The 22,277-nt window shown below is 34.6% G+C and overlaps 1 protein-coding gene across 5 annotated transcripts in view; it reads right to left on the bottom strand.

Annotated features, from left to right (window-relative positions):
* Positions 1 to 22,277, bottom strand: part of Tasp1 (taspase 1) — a 282,779-nt gene that overhangs the window by 187,053 nt on the left and 73,449 nt on the right. For all 5 annotated transcript variants that reach the window (XM_027921784.3, XM_071608719.1, XM_071608720.1 and 2 more), the window contains one exon: positions 21,996 to 22,102. In XM_027921784.3, coding sequence (XP_027777585.1) covers positions 21,996 to 22,102 — 107 coding nt within the window. The remainder of the gene's footprint in view (positions 1 to 21,995; positions 22,103 to 22,277) is intronic.

The following is a 22,277-nucleotide window of genomic DNA, read 5'->3' as shown; positions in this document are numbered from 1 at the left end:
AAGACGAATGCCCATATTTCTTAAAGGAAATGTATCTTGGAATAACAAACAGAATTAAAGAGAAATGGAGCAAGACAAGAAACACAGGAGCTAGTTGTGAAGGTACTGCAACACTAGAGCCATCAGGCTAAAAAAAAAAAAAAAAAGGTACTCAATGGTGGGAAACAAACCAAAAGAAATTAGCAGTATATTCATAAATCAAAGGTTCCTTGAGCACTTAATACATATCAAGATGAAAAACTATGATGAATAAAACATATAATCCCATCCTCCTCGACCCTAACCTACTGAAAAAGAAAAACATTAAACACACACACACACACACACACACCGCCTAATAGAGGAAAAAATAGGCCCAAATCTTCACCACCTCAGCCTAGGATCTGACTTCCTTAACAAGACTCCTAAAGTACAAGACGTAAAATCAAGAATCAATATATTGGACGGATTCAAATTAAAAAGCTTCTTCTCAGCAAAGGAAACAATAATGTGAGGAGAGCCTACAAATTGGGAGAAAATCTTTGCCATATGCACCTCCGATAAAGCATTAATCTCCAGGATATATAAAGAACTCAAAAAAAACACCAAAAAAAAAAAAAATAACCCAACCAATAAATGGGCTAAGGAACTGAACAGACATTTCACAGAAGGAGAAATACAACTTATCAACAAATATATGAAAAAGTATTCAACATCTCTAGCAATTAGAGAAATGCAAATCAAAACTACTCTTAAGATTTCATCTCACTCCTGTCAGAATGGCAATCATCAAGAATTGCTGGTGGTCTGCAAATTGGTGCAACCACTATGGAAAGCAGTATGGAGATTCCTCAGAAAACTGGGAATGGACCCACCATTAGTCCCAGCTATCCCACTCCTTGGTTTATATCCAAAGGACTTTAAATCAGCATACTATAGTGATGCAGCCACATCAATGTTTATAGCAGCTCAATTCACAATAGCTAGACTATGGAACCAACCTAGGTGTCCCTCAATAGATGAATGGATAAAGAAAATGTGGTATATATACTCAATGGAATATTACTCAGCTTTAAAGAAGGGTGAAATTATGGCATTTGCCAGTAAATGGTTGGAGTTGGAGAATACCATGCTAAGTGAAAAAGCCAATCCCACAAAACCAAAAGCTGAATGTTTTCTCTAATATGCGGATGCTAATTCACTATATGGCAGGGGAGCACTAGGGAAGAACAGTGTTATCTTAGATTAGGTAGAAGGAAGTGATGGGAGGGGGGAGGGGATGTGGGGATAGGAAAGATAGTAGAATTAAACAGACATTATTAGTGTGTGCATATATGTGACTACATGACCAATATGATTCTGCAACATGTACACTCAGAAAAATGAGAATTATATCCCATCTATGTATATCAAAGTACATAAATGCATTCTACTATGTATAATTAATTAAAACAAATAAAAATTAAACACACACACACTTACAAACAAACAATAAGAGATGATTGGAGCAGCATAATAGCTTAACAAGGAGAGAAAAGAGAGCAACAACAACCCTTGGATCTGAAATCACAGGCATCAAAGCCTTGACCCAGGTGGAATCTTGGCAAAGAATGTGACCAGATTGAGAGTGAGAGGGCAAAAGATTACAAAGAAGGACAATGCCTGCTTCTGTAGGGTCTACAGGCTCTGTTCAAAAACAATACTTCATTCTTAATCTTAAGAGAAGCTGGAAATGATTGAGTTCCAGCAGGAAGATGACAAAACCAAACTGCCTTTTTGAATGACTCAGAAGATGCTGGGTGAGAACTGACTACAATGTACAAAAGCAGTTGTGGGCAGATGGATTAGAAAGCTATCACAATCATCTAGAAGAAAATTATAAAGCTCAACTTTAGAGGGGCTGAATTAGTCTATGATAGAGTTAACAAGTGAAACGGTATAAAAAGTAGGTAGAAATAGACAATGGAAACAATTTGAAAAATGAAAAAAAGCAGTGGGAATATAGATTTAGATGCATCAATTCAAACAAAGCTTCATAGCTATTGGCAGGTGCTCTGCTAAACAGGGGGAATATAAGAGGAAGGCACTTGACTTGAGGAATCTGGCTGCTTGGTGAAAACTTGACCTGTGGACAATGAAAATGAACAGGAGCCAAATCCTGGAGCAAGGAGAAAGAGCTACAACTCCAAGGAGTTGTATTGTACCCAGAGAAGAGCTAAATGAGTGAGACTGGACATACAATTAACTGAACTCAGTCATGCAATTCCCAATTTCTTCTACAATGTTGTGTTTATTTAAATAATTACTACATGGGTGCTTTTCTAAGCCCACCGTGACATACTAGAGTAAAGCAATGACCTGTGGCACACACTTGTAATCCCAGCAGCTCAGGAGGCCAAGGCAAGAGAATCACAAGTTCAAAGCCAGCCTCAGCAACTTGGTGAGGCCCTATCTCAAAATAAAATATAAAAAAGAGCTGAGGATGTGTTTAAGTGTCCCTGGGTTCAATCCCTGGTACCATAAATAAATAAATAAATAATAGATAAGTAATCAACTTCAATAATGGCCCAATAGCAAATCGGATACAAAAACATATCAAAAAGATCATGCACCATGATCAAGTAGGATTCATCCCTGGGATGCAAAGCTGGTTCAATATACGGAAATCAATAAACGTTATTTACCAACCACATCAATAGACTTAAAGATAAGAACCATATGATCATCTCGACAGACACAGAAAAAGCATTCGACAAAGTACAGCATCCCTTTATGTTCAAAACACTAGAAAAACTAGGGATAACAGGAACTTACCTCAACATTGTAAAAGCTATTTAAGCTAAGCCTCAGGCTAGCATCATTCTAAATGGAGAAAAACTGAAGGCATTCCCTCTAAAATCTGGAACAAGACAGGGATGCCCTCTCTCACCACTTCTATTCAATATAATTCTCGAAATACTGGCCAGAGCAATTAGACAGACGAAAGAAATTAAAGGCATTAAGATAGGAAAAGAAGAACTTAAATCATCACTATTTGCAGATGATATGATCCTATACGTAGAAGACCCAAAAGGGTCTACAAAAAAACTACTAGAGCTAATAAATGAATTCAGCAAAGTGGCAGGATATAAAATCAACACGTATAAATCAAAGGCATTCCTGTATATCAGCAACAAATCTTCTGAAACGGAAATGAGGACAACCACCCCATTCACAATATCCTCAAAAAAAATAAAATACTTGGGAATCAACCTAACAAAAGAGGTGAAAGATTTATACAATGAAAACCCTAAAGAGAGAAATAGAAGAAGATCTTAGAAGATGGAAAAATGTACCCTATTCATGGATAGGCAGAACTAATATCATCAAAATGGCGATATTACCAAAAGTTCTCTATAGGTTCAATGCAATGCCAATCAAAATCCCAACGGCATTTCTTGTAGAAATAGATAAAGCAATCATGAAATTCATATGGAAAAATAAAAGACCCAGAATAGCAAAAGCAATTCTAAGCAGGAAGTGTGAATCAGGAGGTATAGCGATAGCAGATTTCAAACTGTACTACAGAGCAATAGTAACAAAAACAGCATGGTACTGGTACCAAAACAGGCGGGTGGACCAATGGTACAGAATAGAGGACACAGAGACCAATCCACAAAATTACAACTATCTTATATTCGATAAAGGGGCTAAAAGCATGCAATGGAGGAAGGATAGCATCTTCAACAAATGGTGCTGGGAAAACTGGAAATCCATATGCAACAAAATGAAACTGAATCCCTTTCTCTTGCCATGCACAAAAGTTAACTCAAAATGGATCAAGGAGCTTGATATCAAATCAGAGACTCTGCGTCTGATAGAAGAAAAAGTTGGCTCCGATCTACATATTGTGGGGTTGGGCTACAAATTCCTTAATAGGACACCCATAGCACAAGAGTTAAAAACAAGAATCAACAAATGGGACTTACTCAAACTAAAAAGTTTTTTCTCAGCAAGAGAAACAATAAGAGAGGTAAATAGGGAGCCTACATCCTGGGAACAAATCTTTACTCCTCACACTTCAGATAGAGCCCTAATATCCAGAGTATACAAAGAACTCAAAAAATTAAACAATAAGATAACAAATAATCCAATCAACAAATGGGCCAAGGACCTGAACAGACACTTCTCAGAGGAGGACATACAATCAATCAACAAGTACATGAAAAAATGCTCACCATCTCTAGCAGTCAGAGAAATGCAAATCAAAACCACCCTAAGATACCATCTCACTCCAGTAAGATTGGCAGCCATTATGAAGTCAAACAACAATAAGTGCTGGCAAGAATGTGGGGAAAAGGGTACAATTGTACATTGCTGGTGGGACTGCAAATTGGTGCGGCCAATTTGGAAAGCAGTATGGAGATTCCTGGGAAAGCTGGGAATGGAATCACCATTTGACCCAGCTATTGCCCTTCTCGGACTATTCCCTGAAGACCTTAAAAGAGCGTACTACAGGGATACTGCTACATCGATGTTCATAGCAGCACAATTTACAATAGCTAGACTGTGGAACCAACCTAGATGCCCTTCAATAGATGAATGGATAAAAAAAAAATGTGGCATTTTTACACAATGGAGAATTACTCAGCACTAAAAAATGACAAAATCATGGCATTTGCAGAGAAATGGATGGCATTAGAGTAGATTATGCTAAGTGAAGCTAGCCAATCCCTAATAAACAAATGCCAAATGTCTTCTTTGATATAAGGAGAGCAACTAAGAACAGAGCAGGGAGGAAGAGTATGAGAAAAAGATTAACATTAAACAGGGACGAGAGGTGCGAGGGAAAGGAAGAGAGAAGGGAAATTGCATGGAAATGGAAGGAGACCCTCATTGTTATATACAATTACATATAAGAGGATGTGAGGGGAAAGGGAAAAAAACAAGAGAGAGAAATGAATTACAGTAGATGGGGTAGAGAGAGAAGATGGGAGAGGAGTGGAGGGGGGATAGTAGAGGATAGGAAAGGCAGCAGAATACAACAGCCACTAGTATGGCAATATGTAAAAACGTGGATGTGTTATCGATGTGATTCTGCAATCTGTATACGGGGTAAAAATGGGAGTTCATAACCCACTTGAATCAAATGTATGAAATATGATATGTCAAGAGCTTTGTAATGTTTTGAACAACCAATAAAAAAAAGATAAAAAATAATAATAATGGCCCAATAGCTTACTCATCCAGAAGAATGGTAGAGTCTCTAAGAATCTGATCCCTCAAAGCATCTAATGTCAGTTAAGTTTAGGATGCACTAGAATAAAGAATCCCTTAATGAGAGAATAAAGAGTATGGACAAACTCCATATTGCCAATGAAAATGTAATAGATAGTTATTAAACTAAAAAGCACCATGAAAATTCAACATGCCAACTTTGCCCTGAGGAAACTAAAGCCAGGTTCTATGTTTGCCAAAGTCTCTGAGCTGGTCAATGTTAGCCCTAGGTAGAAGTCTTGGTCTCCTATACCTCAACTTATACGCTATAATATCCCCTCAACTTCTCAAGTATTTCTATAGTTTAATTTTATTTTTTTATGTGGTGCTGAGGATCAAACCCAGTGCCTCACATGTGCAAGGCAAGCGCTCAACAACTGAGCCACACACCCCAACCCTCTGTAGTTTAATTTTAAATAGTTCCTCACATCTGACTATTTATTCAAAATCTTCTAGGCCAATCAAATAAGTGGTAACTAACTCAACCATGCCTTTATTGTTTTTCTCTGTGTCCATATTTATTTGCTACTGAAAATTAAAATAGCACATCAAAATTTCCTTTTATTGCAAAACTAAAACTCGAGTTTTTGAAAACCAGAAAATCTAATTCTCCACTCTAATTATTACACTCTAATCAAACTACTCAATATTCTGTTTATATCTCTTCCAGTTCCTGAGTTTTATTTCATGGATTTCAGGCTTCTAAAATCCACAGGAAGACTTGAGACCTATTGGTACTTCTTTAGGTCAAACAGAAAAGTAAAACTAAAGTATATTAAAATTATTTATATACATTTTAACTGCACACATTCCTTATAAATTACTGGCATTAAGGCATGAAGAGATCCTCAACACAAAAATTTAAAAAAGGAGAAAGAGATGCAAAAGAATAAAGACACATACATAAGCTAATCAAAATCACGGGTATGTGGTCTAAGCATAGAGAAACATGCCTAAAATTACCATCATGAAGAACAAGATAAAATTTATGCCTATATTGACTCTGTGTCATAATCATTCCCTATTCTAGCATTCTCAGAAGGATCCCATCCATGATATATGCAATAACTGCGGGTACATTTGAATGATACACTTTGTGATTCACTCTGAACTTCCCTTAAGATTGCTATCTTTTTGTTGTTCTCTTTCAAGCTGGGAAAATCTTATACTTAGGAGATATCTTCATTTGCCACACATTCTTTTCATGCAAATAACAATGTGCAAACCCCTTGCTGCCTGTAGGGAAAACTACTTCTGACCTCCTGAAAGATCTTCTCACTTCTGTCCTGTGGTTGAGGTAGGCCTCCTGGCAGAGGGGAACTGCATTTAGCATGATGATTTAGTGTCAAGTTATGAAGTTGCTTTATTAGCATTTCTGAACTGACTAAATGAGAGGTCACTGAATCTTTGGGGGAACTTTTTTCATTTTCAGACATTAGAAAAGACTCCTAGGTCAAGGTTGGGTTAAACTTTTGCAATGGGTCCATCAGGAGGTAAGATGAAACATCAAAAAGTTGCTCTGAGGTTGCCTGGGAGGAAAAATAATCAACCATGCCTTTAAAAACTAAGTTTTCCTTCAAGCTAATTAAGCACTGGTTCTCATCTTCTGATTTAAAAACATTCTTGTAAATATCTCTGAGTGTGAACTTGTGTTTGTGGCATGTGTACACATGTATATTTGTCTTTTCATTTATTGTTTATTCTGCTAGTTTTTTTTTTTTTTTTAGTTATACATGTGTCAGTGATCGGCATGTCTATAAGGGGTCAATTCAGGTCATAGTGCATGGTGATATCATGATAACATAATAAGACATATTTGAAAGTTCCCTAAAATTTCAGGTTCTTAACACCGTGGCTTATGCCAGTTTCTATCTATACCTCCAATGAAATACCATTAACTGGGGGTATTTCCTATTAGGAAAACTACAATATGGTGATTTCTGTATTACATGCTAGATCAACTGGGACTATTCCAATGATAAGGAAAGAATGCTCTCTTTTTTCCCCTCCATTGATTCTATTAAATACTAAAAATTACAGGAGGCTCTATAAAGCTGTTAAATACTAAAAATGAGGAAAAATTTCCAAAGCTGACAATATCTGATATCAACTTATAACAAGTATTCTGGAAAACCTTCAGGGTTACCTTCAAACAGCAGTTAAGATTTGTTAACACTGGCTTCTTGCCTGAATTTCATCTGGCCTCTAACTTTAAGATCCAGAGATTTAAGGTTTATCTAAATAACTCTTAAGAAAGAGTTGGGAAGAAACCCAACCTACTAGCTATTGAATCGTACATGAGAACATGGAAGTTTTTCCTGAAATATGGGGAAAATGCTTCAACTGTCCAGTTGTCATGTTTAAAAAATTTGAGATTCGGATACTGATGAATGAACATGCAAAGTACTACAAACCATGGACATTTAAAGAATCATAATGAAAAGAAATACTGATCATCAAGCTCTATAACTTAACACTAATGCATAAGGTGATAATACATTTAATTAAGCTATTGCCCTACCTTCTTATCTACATGCAAAATCCATACATTCATCCAGTAATCAAGATAGCTTTAGATGAGAAAAATATATATTACCCATAATTAAAGAAATAATTTCAAACAGAAAATAACCAAATCATTGGAAGAATTTTCAGTTTTACAAGAAAAAATGTTATGTATATTTCTTTATACAAAAGAGAAGTCAAAAAAGCTTCCTACTTTTATTTATTTGTATATCCACATACTAACCATCATCTTGAAAAACACAAGAGGGCTGCAGATCAAGTAAATTTCCAGAGAAAACTAATGACTCTTTTCCATGCACACATAATGCACAGACATGTACACAAGTACAAATGGAACAATCTGAGGAAAACATGTTTTTTTGTGTGCATTTATTTTCTTTGATCTTAACCTACCTCTCACCCAAAAAAATACAGTGATTTAGTATGATACAGCTAAGCGTTTACATAATAATTTCAAGATGGTGGATAAAAGGGAAAAATGTTACCCACAATATACTTCAAAAGAATAGAATATATTTATATGAAGCGCACAAAGCAAGGCCCAACGTTTCCTTTCTGAAACATGTGGCCAATTTGATGTCTCTATGTGGTGGCTGAAGAACACAAAATTAAAAGTTGTAGCATCTCTTTAGAGTGGTTTTGAACACACAACATGGTATAAGAGCACCAAAAGCATTGCAAATATTTCTTAATTTGTTTATTAGAAATTGAAGAATTTGAAAGATATTAACATATATACAAAAAGATATGATTAACTTTCATTTCACTATCCTATGTAAGTACTTCTTTACCTAAAAACCAATAAAATTAATTGAAAACTTAAATTACTTCATAAAAGTGATTGAGGGAGGCAAAGACTATGTATATTCAACTGTAAAATCTGTTATTAAAGAAAAAGAGATGGAAACTATTTAGGCAATATGCCTGTGAAAAAATGAAGAGAAAAAGAGACTTACAACATCAAAAATGTTGAGATCAAACAATACCCCCAACCTCCTTTAATACTCTAAGAGTCCCTTCCAGTCATATTCAGGAGTAGCTGTTTGAAACTGATATTTATGAAATCTAGGTTATGGTGTTCATTGAGTCTGTTTTCTAAATGTGAGGAACTCTGCTTTTATCAAGAAATTCTCAGTTATGTAGCAACTCTGTCAGTCCTGTGTTATCAGCCAGGTAAAGCAATTGCCCAATGAGTTAACCACTTAATTTCAAGAAAGTTTTCTTCCAAATATGACAAAGTATCAACACAAATACCTTTCACTTTTTGTATCAAAACAAAAAATAAATTTAAAATAAGTAATCACCTCATCACACATACCACAGAACTTATTGATAAGTATTCTAGCAACAGTGAGAGTTTATAGCAATGTTGTCAGGAACAGTCCAAATGTCAATCTGTAGAAATTAAAAAGGACATGGGAACATGCTCAATAAAACACAGATTGAAGGAAACTGTGTAGTACAAACAGCCCAGGTTCCTTTATAGAAACACAGTTCTTGCTTTAATAGTATATATGAATTTCAGTCATGACAATTTGATTGAATAATACCAGTACCCCAAACATATAGTTCAAATTTCTGCTACCAGGTTCTATTAACTGTGTATAAATGTATAAAATACAGACTTCACTGTTAGCTCTTCATTTCACCAACCACTAAAAAATATCCGATGCACATCATGATCAGTGACCAATCATGTCACAGATTCTTTCCCAGTCTGTCTGTGATGTATCACTGCACACAGACAGCAAAGCATATGGCTGTGTTGCTTCTTTGTCTTAATGTGATAAATCCACACAATATTTTACAAAAACTGATTACTAAAACAGGAGACTGACCAAAAAAGATGAAAGGAAAGAAATGAAAGGTGATAATGCTAGAGGTCCAATTTGAATGAACGATAAACAGTTACAGAAGAAATAAATCACAATTCAAGACTCTAAATATACAGCCAGACAAAATGGGGGGGTGGGGGGGGGGAAATGCCCCCAAAGAAGTGACATTGGCAAAATTTCCACACTAAAGGAACTTTGGGAGTTATTTTACAACATTGAAAGAGCAAAAGTAAAATGTTAAAAGCTGATCCAAAATTAGCAGTAAGTATGAAAATTCACAACAGAAATGATGCTCACTCCATATCCTAAGTTTTATGTCAAGATGACAAGCAATGCTCAAACTATTCTTGGGGTATTTTTTTAAAGACGAAATAAAAACAATTTCTTGGTGTTTCTAATGCTTTAATGAAGTAAACAAATATTGGTTTTACATACTTTTTTCCCATTCCTCTATACTTTCACAACCAAAAGTAAAAGAGTTTTTAACATTCTGACAGATATTTAAATGTCATGGAAGAAGTATAATTTTTTTGCCCATAAGATCACTTGGCATGGTTCCAGCTTATGTCAGTCTCAGGGTCCACCACTACCATGCAAAGTATACAAACTATTTATACACTGTAAGGAAAAGAAAAGTGTAAAGAAAATCCAGAAGAGTTGGATTATCCAAGAGAATAGAACAGAGAGTTAACACTACTATTTTTATATAAAAATACAATAAAAGAGTTAAATAGCAATTTCTTCCTCCTCTAGAATGTCTTCCCTCTAAGTCACAAAAAATAAGTAAGGATGAAACAGAGATGCCAATTACTAACACTAGATGATTACTAAGAATTTTAATTCCTTCTTTTTAATACTATACCTTAAAATGTTTATATCTCAAAAGTAGAAATTTTGTTTTATTCAATTTATATGAATACTGTTTAACCAAACATCAATTTGTAGTAATAAGGGACACATTTATTGTGGGAAAGAAAATGACCAAAACCTGTCTCCATTTATGCTATATATACACTGTATATCACCCACCTAATAACTACTCCCATCTCCCTCCATTGATAACAAAACTACTCTTTTGTTTGGGAACAGAATATCACTATTTTCATTTAAAAATAAAAAAGCTGAGACTTCTGATTATTAAATCATTCACTGAATTTACAGAACTGACAGTTAGTTCACAGAATGGCAAGGGTGCTAATTCTTGACCCCATCTCTCTCTTAGTACTCCATGGCAAAACTTCTCAAGAGTTATCTCCACCTTTCATCTCCCATCTCCCTGATCAACTCATTCCACACTACACCAGTCTCCAATTCACTTTGTTAAAGAAACTATACCTGTCTAGATCAATAGCCTCCAAGTGCCAAATTCAATGGCCAGTCCTCTTTCTGTTTAGTTATCTTTCCAGCAGCATCTGGTCCAGTAATGACTTTTTGTATAATGTTCCCCTCTTAGCTTTCTAGACACTCTTTCTGATTATACCTGTTCTCACTGGCTGATCCTTCTTTTTTCTTGGCTGGTCCCTCCTCCTCCCAACTTTATGTTGAACTGGCCCAGGATTCAATATTCTGATCCCCTATCTATTCTCACTAAGTGAGCTCAAGTAGTTACATGGATTTATATTCCAATAATTTCCAAATAAGTATCTCCCTTTGTTTTAGTCAGCTAATCTCCCTTTGTTTTAGTCAGCTATTGCACTTCTGTGACTAAAGGACCCCACCAGCATAATTGTAGAGGAGGAAAGGTTTATTTAGGGACTCAAGGTTTCAGAGGGATTAGCCCATAGAAACCTGGTTCATTCCTCAGGGCTTGAGATGAGGCTGAACATCACAGCAGGAAAGCATGATGGAGGGAAGTATCTTATATAATGATCAGGAAGCAGACAGAGAAGGACTCTATTCACCAGATACAAAATATATACCCCAAAGCCATGCCCCCAATGTCCCACCTCCTCCAGCCACATCCTACCAGGCTTCAGTTACCACTCAGTTAATCCCTATCAGGGGATTAATTCACTGATTGGGTTGGGCTCTCACAACCCAATCATTTCTTCTCTGAACCTTCTTGTATTATCTCACTTGTGCTTTGGGGGGATACCTCACATCCAAACTATAACACCCTCTCACTCTGCCCATAAACAAAAGCTCCTGTCCATCACCATGGAGCTGTTCATATTAACCAACCCCACAGCTAATATTTCTATCTGCCATAGCAAGCTTTATGCTTTATTTTTATCTTTATGCTTTATTTCTATCTGCCATAGCAAGCTTTCAGTCAGAAATTCTTTTATCGAATATGATGGGTGCTCAGTTAAATTTTTCAGAAGTCGAAAATTATTAGGTGAAGCAGAGAATCATTTAAAAATAAATAAATAAAATGCCTGTCATGATTTTTACAAATGTCTTCCAAAGGCCCAGGTGTTAAAGACTTGTTTGAATTGAAATGCATTCTGCTGTCATGTATAACTAATTAGGACCAATAAAAAAGACTTGGTTGAACGTTTGTGGCAATACTGGGAGTTAGTAGAGCCTTTAAGAGGTAGGCCCTAGTAAAAGGAAGTTATTTGAGAGCATGCCTTCAAAGGAGATATTGGGACCCTGACATCTTCTTCTTTCTCTTCACTTCCTGGCTGTCATGAGGTAAGCTATTTCCCCTACCATGTGCCCCCACCATAATGTACTACCAAAAGCAACAATTCAATATAGACTGAAGCCTCTAAAACTGTGATCTAAAATTAACCACTACTCCTTGTAAGTTAGTTTTCTCAGGTATTTTGTCACACTGATGGATAGCTAAACTAATAAAATACCTTGAACATTTTCTTATTGTTTAAAACATACAAGATCATTTATGAGTGAATCTTTTTTAATAGGACCAAGCCTTTTCTTTGAATGTGGTCCTCCAGATATTGTTCCACATCATCTTTCTTTCATGAACTATAACATAATGGACTGTAGGCTGATATGGAATGGATTGATCAGGGAGAAAAAAGGTATAAATAACTGTTGAGAATCATCCTATGATTTCAAATTTCATACTACCTAAAACAGAATAAGATAAAGACACTAATAAAGTACTCTAAATGCAGTGTGCATCCAGATTTTTAGGATTTAGTCTTTTATAGCTGGCTTGCCCATACTTAATTCTATAGTAATTTTTAAAATTCCAACTTCACTTTTTCAAGTTATTTTTCAAACAGATTACTTTTTTAATGTTCAGATAAATCTTAGTTTTCAGATAGACAACTCTGTTTTTAAATTCACTATTAACAGTTTATACAAGACCTAATGCATTGTATAATTACATTAATAAAAAGTAACAAGCACAATGGCATTTAATTCATCTGAAAGGAACAAAAGAGCACAGCACAATAAAAGGTAATTTATTGGCTTTGGGTATTTAAGGTGTTGTTGGCATTAGGTAATATGATTTATGTGAAAATGGAAAGCAATTGTAAACCTGAGTCCATTAAATGGAAATGAGATGAGTTTTTTATTTCTACTTCCCATTTCTATCAATATGCCATACTTCCCAGCCCTCCTTACTTTACTAAATGGTAATGTCCAACTTACTTGAGCTAAAATCTTTTTCTCGTTCTTACAAATTATCTAAAGTATTAATAATTTCTGTCTTTCTAGAAACCCTCAAAATATAACCTGAATCCATTTGCTTCTCTCCATCCCTATCTCTATTATCCACAGTCCAAGTTACCATTTTCTCCCAAAAGTAATACTTCCTAACTAGTCCCCCAATTTCTATTCTGCCTCCCCCTTTGACAGATTCCCATTAGCAGCCTCAGAGAACTTTCTAAAACATGAATGAGATAGCACTACTTATCTGCTTTAAGCTTTTTAATTACTATCCATTATTCTTTAAATAGGACTGAAACTCCTTCTCATGAACTACCAGATCTCAAAGAACTAACCCATACCTATTTCTTTGGTTTCATCTCATACCATTCTTCATTTGTCCCTATGTTTTAGCCATATCAACCATCCTCTCCTTTTCTTCAATATTCTAAATCCCCATCAGGGCCTCCATACATGCAGCTAATTCTGCCTGTAACCTTCTTCCACTGAGGTTTCATAGAACTCAGTATTTAGTTAGTCAGTTAGTTAGTTATGTTACGTACTTATACATACATACATGCATGTGTGCATACATGTGTACATACACACATACATACTGGGGATTGAACTCAGAGGCACTCTGCCACTGAGTTATATTCTCAGCCTTATTTTTTATTTTGAGACAGGATCTCACTAGGTTGCTCAGGGCTTCAAAATGTTGTTGAGTCTGGACTCAAACATGTGATCCTCCTGCCTCAGCCTATTAAGTCACTGTGATTACATCTGCATGTCACCATGTCTGGTAAAATTCAGTTTTAATTTTCACATGTCACCACAAATGTTAACACCTCAAAGGAGATTCTGTTGATCACACTAAGCAAGTCTATCTTCAGACTTTCTCAAATCCAAGTTACTTTGGATTTTATTCTGGTTTTTTTCTTCTCCCTTCATAACAGTTACTAAACACAGTAGAATCTTAATTATGTGCTTTTATGTTTATGTCTCTGTCCACTAAACATAAAATTTATGTTTATGTCTCTGTCCAATAAAACATAAAATCTCACTGGAGCAAGAATTTTCTCCATCTTATGCAGCATTGTTTTCTTACTATACAGAAGAGTATCATTTCTGAATGGAAAAAAAAAATGAACCATTTGAATTAAGACCAGCTTAAGATATTCTGTATGAGATTTGGTTAAATATAGTGATATTTCTATGCATAAAAATCTTCAACTGAAGGGCTGGGGTTGTGGCTCAGTGGTAGAGCGCTCACTTAGCATGCATGAGGCACTGGGTTTGATCCTCAGCACCACATAAATAAAAAATAAAGACATTGTGTCCACCTAAAACTAGAAAATACGTATTAAAAAAATCTTCAACTGAAGCTAGGTGTGGTGGTGCACACCTGTAATCCCAGTGGCTTGGGAGGCTAAGACAGGAAGATCACAAGTTCAAAGCTAGACTCAACAACAGCAAGGCACTAAGCGACTCAGTGTGACACTGTCTCTAAATAAAAAATACAAAATAGGACTAGAGATGTGGCTCAGTGGTCAAGTACCCCTGAGTTCAATCCCCAGTACCAAAAAAAAAAAAAAAAAAAAAATCCTCAACTGATAGACACACACACACACACACACACGCAAAACTGTAAGTTTCGTAGCAGCTTTATTCATAATAGTGAAAAACTAGAAACAACCCAAGCCTTCAACAGAATACATAAACAAATTATAGTATATTCACATTAGAAAATATTACTTCATTATAAAAAAGAATGAACCAGTGATACAATGTCTCAAAAACATTTTGTGAAAGAAGCCAAACAGAAAAGAGTGAATCACTATGATTCCATTTATATAAAGTTCAAAGCAGTATAAAACATCTATTAGTGATAAAAATTAGAAGCATGGCTGCCTATAGAGGTTAGAAATTGACTGAAAGGAAATTTCTCTATCTTCACATGTTTTAGGGTTACATGGAATGTATACAATGTAATGTACACATCACTGTATGCAAAAGGGTAAAAAAGTCATAATTTTGTTCAACTGGATATCATATAGTATGCAGAAACCCAAGAAATAGAACCACACTACTAAGCACTTTCACCAGGATCTGCTTACTAATTTGTTCATGTGCCTCCTAAATTCCTACTTTTCTATAGCAGAAAAATAAAGAGATACAGACTGAACTGATTAATTGTCCAATGTGGCAACATACTGAGAAAATACTTATCACTATGAGTAGTGACTTATTATTCATTTACATACAGATAAATAATATAAAACTATGATAGCATAAATCACTATATGAGCCATTATAGAAAAACTAGTTGATACAGAATGATACAGAATCTCTATTAATGAAATTCAAAGGTACAGCAAATGGCCAGATAACCTCAGACACCCATCATGATCTGTGTTAATGAACCTTCAAGCCATAGAATGAGAAAAAATGCTAAGGTTTTCAACTTCTTTCTACTCTTAAAAGCATCTAAAGAATGCCATACATGAACTCATAATAGCACACTTTTATATGAAATACAAACAAAGAATGTATCAGAAACAAGAACAGAGATATGATATTGAAGAATATAAAACAACCTACATGAGGGGCTGGGGATGTGGTTCAAGTGGTAGCGCGCTCACCTGGCATGTGTGAGCCAGATGAGCACTGGGTTCGATCCTCAGCACCACATTAAAAAAATAAAATAAGGATGTTGTGTCCACCTAAAACTAAAAAATAAATATTAAAAAAAAACCTACATGAATCCAATATATACACATTTCCTTATACTTAAGGTCAACCCTCTAAACAACCATATTAAGAATCACTATCTAGAGACCACAACCCCAGCCTGCTGCACAGAAGAAGAAGGAGCAGTCCATGACCCCATGCCACAGCACAGAAGGAAGAGATTTACCCCACACACATGTGCAGCGACCCCCCCATCTACCAATGCATGGGGTGGCTCTCCTCAGTGGCTTCCATCTAGTGACAACTGCCAGGACCTACAAAACCATCATCCAGGTCCCTGCAGACAAGGGACACTACAGATTATAAGGTAGAAACTGTCATTCCTAGAATCCACACTGCTAGAGAGGAAGACAGATGGACAACATGAAGAAAGAAGGAAAGAAAGTGCCCTAAACAAACCAAGCTGATGCAATAATAGATTCTACTAATAGCACAGTAGATGAAATGTCAGAGAAGGAGTTCAGAATGTATATAATTAAAATGATCTGTGAAGCAAAGAATTAATTAAGAGAGCAAATACAGGCAACAATTAACCACTCCAACAAAGAGATACAAGAGGAAATACAGGTGGCAAAAGATAACTTCAAGAAAGAGAGAACCAAACAGAAATTCATGAAATGAAGGAAACAATAAACCAAATTAAAAAATTCAATAGAAAGCATCAACAACAGACTAGATCACTTGAAAGACAGAACCTCAGGCAATGAAGACAAAATATATAATCTTGAAAATAAAATTGACCACAGTGAAGATGGTGAGAAACCATGAATAGAACCTCCAACAATTATGGGACAACATGAAAAGACCAAATCTAAGAATTATCGGGATAGAGTAAGGCACAAAGATACAAACCAAAGGAATGCACAATCTCTTCAATGAAATAATATTAGAATATTTCCCAAGCATGAATAATGAATTGTAAAATCAAATACAAGAGGCTTACAAGACACCAAATGTACAAAATTAAAACAGATCCACACCAAGGCACATTATAATGAAAATGCCTACCACAGAGAATAAGAATAGAAATTTAAAAGTTGCCAGAGAAAAGTTTCAGATTACATATCAGGGGAAACCAATTTGTATCTCAGCAGATTTCTCAAACCAGACCATCAAAGCCAGGAGACCCTGTAACAATATACACGAAGCTCTGAATGAAAATAGATGCCAACCAAGAATCTTATATCCAGCAAAATTAAGCTTGAGATTTGATGAAAAAATAAAAACCTTCCATGATACGCAAAAGTTAAAAAAATTTATAATGAGAAGCCTGCACTAAAGAATATTCTCAGCAAAATATTCCATGAGGAGGAAATAAAAAACAACAATGATAATCAGCAAAGGGAGATATTACACAAAAAGACAATCCAATCGAAGGAGAAACTATATCAAGTTAAAAACCAAAAATAAACCAAAATGACTGGGAATACAAACCATGTCTCAATAATAACCCTGAATGTTAACAGCCTAAATTCATCAATAAAAAGACATAGACTGACAAAATGCATTAAAAAAAAAAAAAAGATCCAACAATATGCTGCCTTAAAGAGACTCATCTCTTAGGAAAAGACATCCACAGAATGAAGATGAAAGGATAGGATAAAACATATCACTCACATGGGCCATGTAAACAAGCAGGGGATTTCATCCTAATATCAGATAAAGTGGACTCCAAACCAAAAAGTTAGTCAGAAAGGATAAAGAAAGACATTTCATACTGTGTAAGGGAACCATACATCAACAAGACATAACAATCACAATATCTATGCCCCAAACAATGGAGCATCTACATATATCAAACAAACCCTTCTAAATTTTAAGAAGCAAAAATATAACAACAAAATAATACTGGTTGACTTTAACAAACCTCTATCACCAATGGATAGATCTTCCAAACAAAAACCAAACAAAGAAACTATAGAACACAATAATACAATCAATGATTTAGCCTTAACAGACATATATAGAGTATTCCACCCATCATCAAGCAAATATGCCTTCTTCTCAGCAGCACATGGATCCTTCTCTAAAATAGACCATATATTATGCCACAAGGCAACTCTCAGCAAATATAGGAAAAAAATAGAGATAGTACCCTGTATTCTATCATATCATAATGGAATAAAATTAGAAATCAATGATAAAATAAAAAATAGAAGCTACTCTTACACCTAAAACTAAATAATAAGACATTGAATGAGCAATGGATAGCAGAAGACATCAGAGAGAACATAAAAAAAAAAATTCTTAGAGGTAAATGAGAACATTGATACAACATATAAAATCTTTGGGACACTATGAAAGCAGTGCTAAGAGGAAACTTCATTGCATGGAGTTCATTCATTAAAAGAATAAAAAGTCAAAAATAAATGTCCTAATGTTACATCTCAAAGCCCTAGAAAAAGATGAACAAATCAACACCAAAAGTAGTGGAAGACAGAAAATAATTAAAATCAGAGCTGAAATTAATGAGATTAAAACAAAAGAAAAGTTGACAAAATTAAAAAGCTGGTTCTTTGAAAAAATAAATAAGATTAATAAACCATTAGCCATGTTAATGAAGAGGAGAGAGAAAACACAAATTACTAACATCCATGATGAAAAAGGAAATATCACGATGGACACTATAAAAATACAGAAGATAATTAGAAATTATTTTGAAAATTTGTACTTTAATAAAAGAGAAAATATTGAAAGCATCAACAAATTTCTAGAGTCATATGATGTGCCCAAACTGAATTTGGATGATATACACAAGTTAAACGGATCAATTTCAAGCAAGAAAATAGATGACGCCATCAAGTCTACCAACCAAGAAAAGCCCAGGACCAGACAGATTCTCAGTCAAGTTCGATAAGACCTTCAAAGAAGAACTAATACCAATACTCCTCAAATTATTCCACAAAATAGAAAAGGAGGGAACCCTTCCAAACTCATTCTATGAGGCTAGCATCACCCTACTAGCAAAATCAGACAAAGACACATCAAGATAGAAAACTTCAGACCAATATCCCTGATGAACATAGACACAAAATTCTCAATAAAATTCTGGCAACTTGAATACAAAAACATATTTAAAAGATAGTGCACCATGATCAAATGGAGTTTATCCCAGGGATGCAAGGTTGGTTCAACATACAGAAATCAATAAATGTAATATATCACATTAAAGACAAGAATAATATGATTATCTCAATATATGGTGAAAAAGCATGTAATAAACACAGCACCTCTTCCTGTCCAAAACTCTAGAAATACTAGGAATAGTAGGATCATACCTGAACATTATAAAAGCAATCTGTGCTAAGCCCAAGGCCAACATCATTCTAAACAGAGAAAAATTGGAAACATTACCTCTAAAAACTGGAACAAGAAAGGGATGCCCTCTTTCACCACTTCTATTCAAAATAGTCCTTAAAATTTTAGCCAGAGCAATTATATTAAAGGGGTATGCATAGGAAAAGAAGAACTCAAACTATCGCTAATTGCTGAGGACATAATTCTATATTTAGAAAATCAAAAAAAAAAATCCACAAGAAAAATTCTAGAATAAGTGAATTTAGCAAAGCAGCAGGATATAAAATCAATACCCATAAATCAAATGCATTTCTATACATAAGTGATGAATCCACTAAAAGAGAAATTAGGAAAACTACCCCCATTCAAAATAACCTCAAAATAAAAAATATTTGGGAATCAATCTAACAAAAAAGGTGAAAGACTTCTACCATGAAAGCTATATAACAGTAAAGAAGGAAATGGAAGAAGACCTTAGAAGATGGAAAGATCTCCTGTGCTCTTGGATAGGCAAAGTTAATATTGTTAAAATAGCCATACTACCAAAACTGTTATACAGATTTAATATGATTCCTATTAAAATCCTAATGATATTCTTCATAGAACTAGAAAAGGCAATCATGAAATTCATTTGGAAAAATAAGAGATCCAGAATAGCGAAAGCAATCATCAGCAAGAAAAGTGACGCAAGAGGCATCACAATACCAGATCTTAAACTATACCACGGAGCAACAGTAACAAAAACAGCATGGTTTTGGCACCAAAATAGACATGTAGACCAATGGTACAGATTAAAAGACACAGAGACAAACCCACATAAATACAGTTATTTCATACTAGACAAAGGCACCAAAAACATTCATTGGAGAAAAGAGAGCCTAAGCAACAAATGGTTCTGGGAAAACTGGAAATTCAGATGTAACAAAATGAAATTACACCTCCATCTCTCACCCTACACAAAACTCCACTCAAAGTGGATCAAAGACCCAAGAATAAGATCAGAGACCCTGCACCTAATTGAAGAAAAAGTAGGTTCAAATCTTCATCATGTTAGATTAGGCCTTGACTTCCTTAACAAGACTCCTAAAGCACAAGAAATAAAATCAAGAATCGATAAATGGGATGGATTCAAACTAAAAAGCTTCTTCTCAACAAAAGACACAATCACTAAGGTGAAGAGATAGCCTACGTTTTGAGAGCAAATTTTTACCACACGCACATTAGATAGAGCACTAATCTCCAGGATATGTAAAGAACTCAAAAAACTTAATACCAAAAAAAACAAACAACCCAATCAATAAATGGGCTAAGGAACTGAACAGACACTTCTCAGAAGAAGATATACAAATGATCAACAAATATATTTTAAAATGTTCAATAACTTTAATAATTAGAGAAATGCAAATCAAAACTACTATAAGATTTCATCCCACCCCAGGTTGAATGGCAGTTACAAGAATACAAACAATAATAAGTGTTGGAGAGGATGTAAGGGAAATGGTACACTCATACATGCTGGTGGGACTGATAATTGGTTCAACCACTTTGGAAAGCAGTGTGGAGATTCCTCAGAAAACTTGGAATGGAACCACGATTTGACTCAGCTTTCCACCTCTCAGTCTATACCTAAAGGACTTAAAATCAGCATATTATAGTGACACGGCCACATCAATGTTTATAGCGGCTCCATTCACAATAGCTAAACTGTGGAACCAACCTAGATGCCCATCAATAGATGAATGGATAAAGAAACTGTGAGATATATATATCTCACACACACACAGAGTGAAATATTATTCAGCATTAAAAGAGAATAAAATTAATGGCATTTTCAGGTAAATGAATGGAGTTGGAGAATATCATGCTAAGGGAAGTAAGTCAATCCCAAAAAACCAAATGCTGAATGTTTTCTCTGATTAGTGGATGCTGATCTATGATAGGGAGGATGGTAAAAATGGAAGAACTTTGTATTGGACAAAGGGGAGGGTAAGGAGGGTTATAGAGGTAGGAAAGGTGGTAGAATGAGATGGACATCATTACCCTAGGTACATGTATGATTGCATGAATGGTGAGTCTCTACATCGTGTACAACCTGATAAATGAAATGTTATGCTCCATTTGTATACAATGAATTGAAATGCATTTTGTTGTCATGTACAACTAAGTAAAACAAATTTTAAAAAATTAAAAATAATGAATAACAGCTTAAAACTTATCTAAAACTGTAAGGTCTAAAACAGTAGCCATAAGCAACATGTTGCTATTGATCAGTTAAGATCAAACAAGGGCAAATAAGATACTGAATTTTTAATTGAATTAAATTTTAATTAATTTAATTTTTAAAACATTCAGTTCAACTACCAGAAAATTTTAAGTATGTCCAGAATAACTAGATATGTAAATCTACATTTTCAACAGTTGATACTTACAAAATATAAATGTAGGTCAAATATTTCCAAGAAAACTCGGGTCAAAATTTTAATGTGTAAAATATAGACAAACTAGTTTTTAAAACTTATTACCTAATAAAATGTGTTATAACACTCATTGTTAATTTTTCCATTGATTATAATTCAAATTAATATTTTAGATTCACTGATTTAAGTAAAATATTATTAAAATTAATTTTACTTGTTTCTTTTTTACTTTCATAATATAGCTACTGTAAAGCTTAAAAGTACTTATGTTGCAACAGTAATACAGGACAGTACTGTTCTAAAGCTTACATATCTAAATTCAGGTTAGCAATTAATACATTAATTAATATTTCAAACACATCCTGACCTTTTCACTTGATTGTCTTCTTTTCTTTAGTTGAATGAAATCTGTTTCCACCCTCTCTGCCAGTTCTAGTTTCCTCTTGTTTCTTTTAAATGCAGCTAAACTGAATCCTATAAAAGAAACATTAAAAATAACATTTGAGATTTATTAGGGCAATGGAATTAATGAGATATCCTGAGCAGCATTTCCAGAAGAAAAACAACAACAAAAAAAAAAAAAAAAACCCTTAGTAAAGTTGAATTAAGGGTTTTTTTAAAAGTCTTTTTGATGTACCCTTACATAGTA

The sequence above is a fragment of the Marmota flaviventris genome, chromosome 2 (genome assembly GCF_047511675.1).
Source record: "Marmota flaviventris isolate mMarFla1 chromosome 2, mMarFla1.hap1, whole genome shotgun sequence".
Classification (NCBI taxonomy): Eukaryota; Metazoa; Chordata; class Mammalia; order Rodentia; family Sciuridae; genus Marmota; species Marmota flaviventris.
The sequence above is the reverse complement of the archived record's forward strand: the minus strand, read 5'-3'. Positions and strand labels throughout refer to the sequence as shown.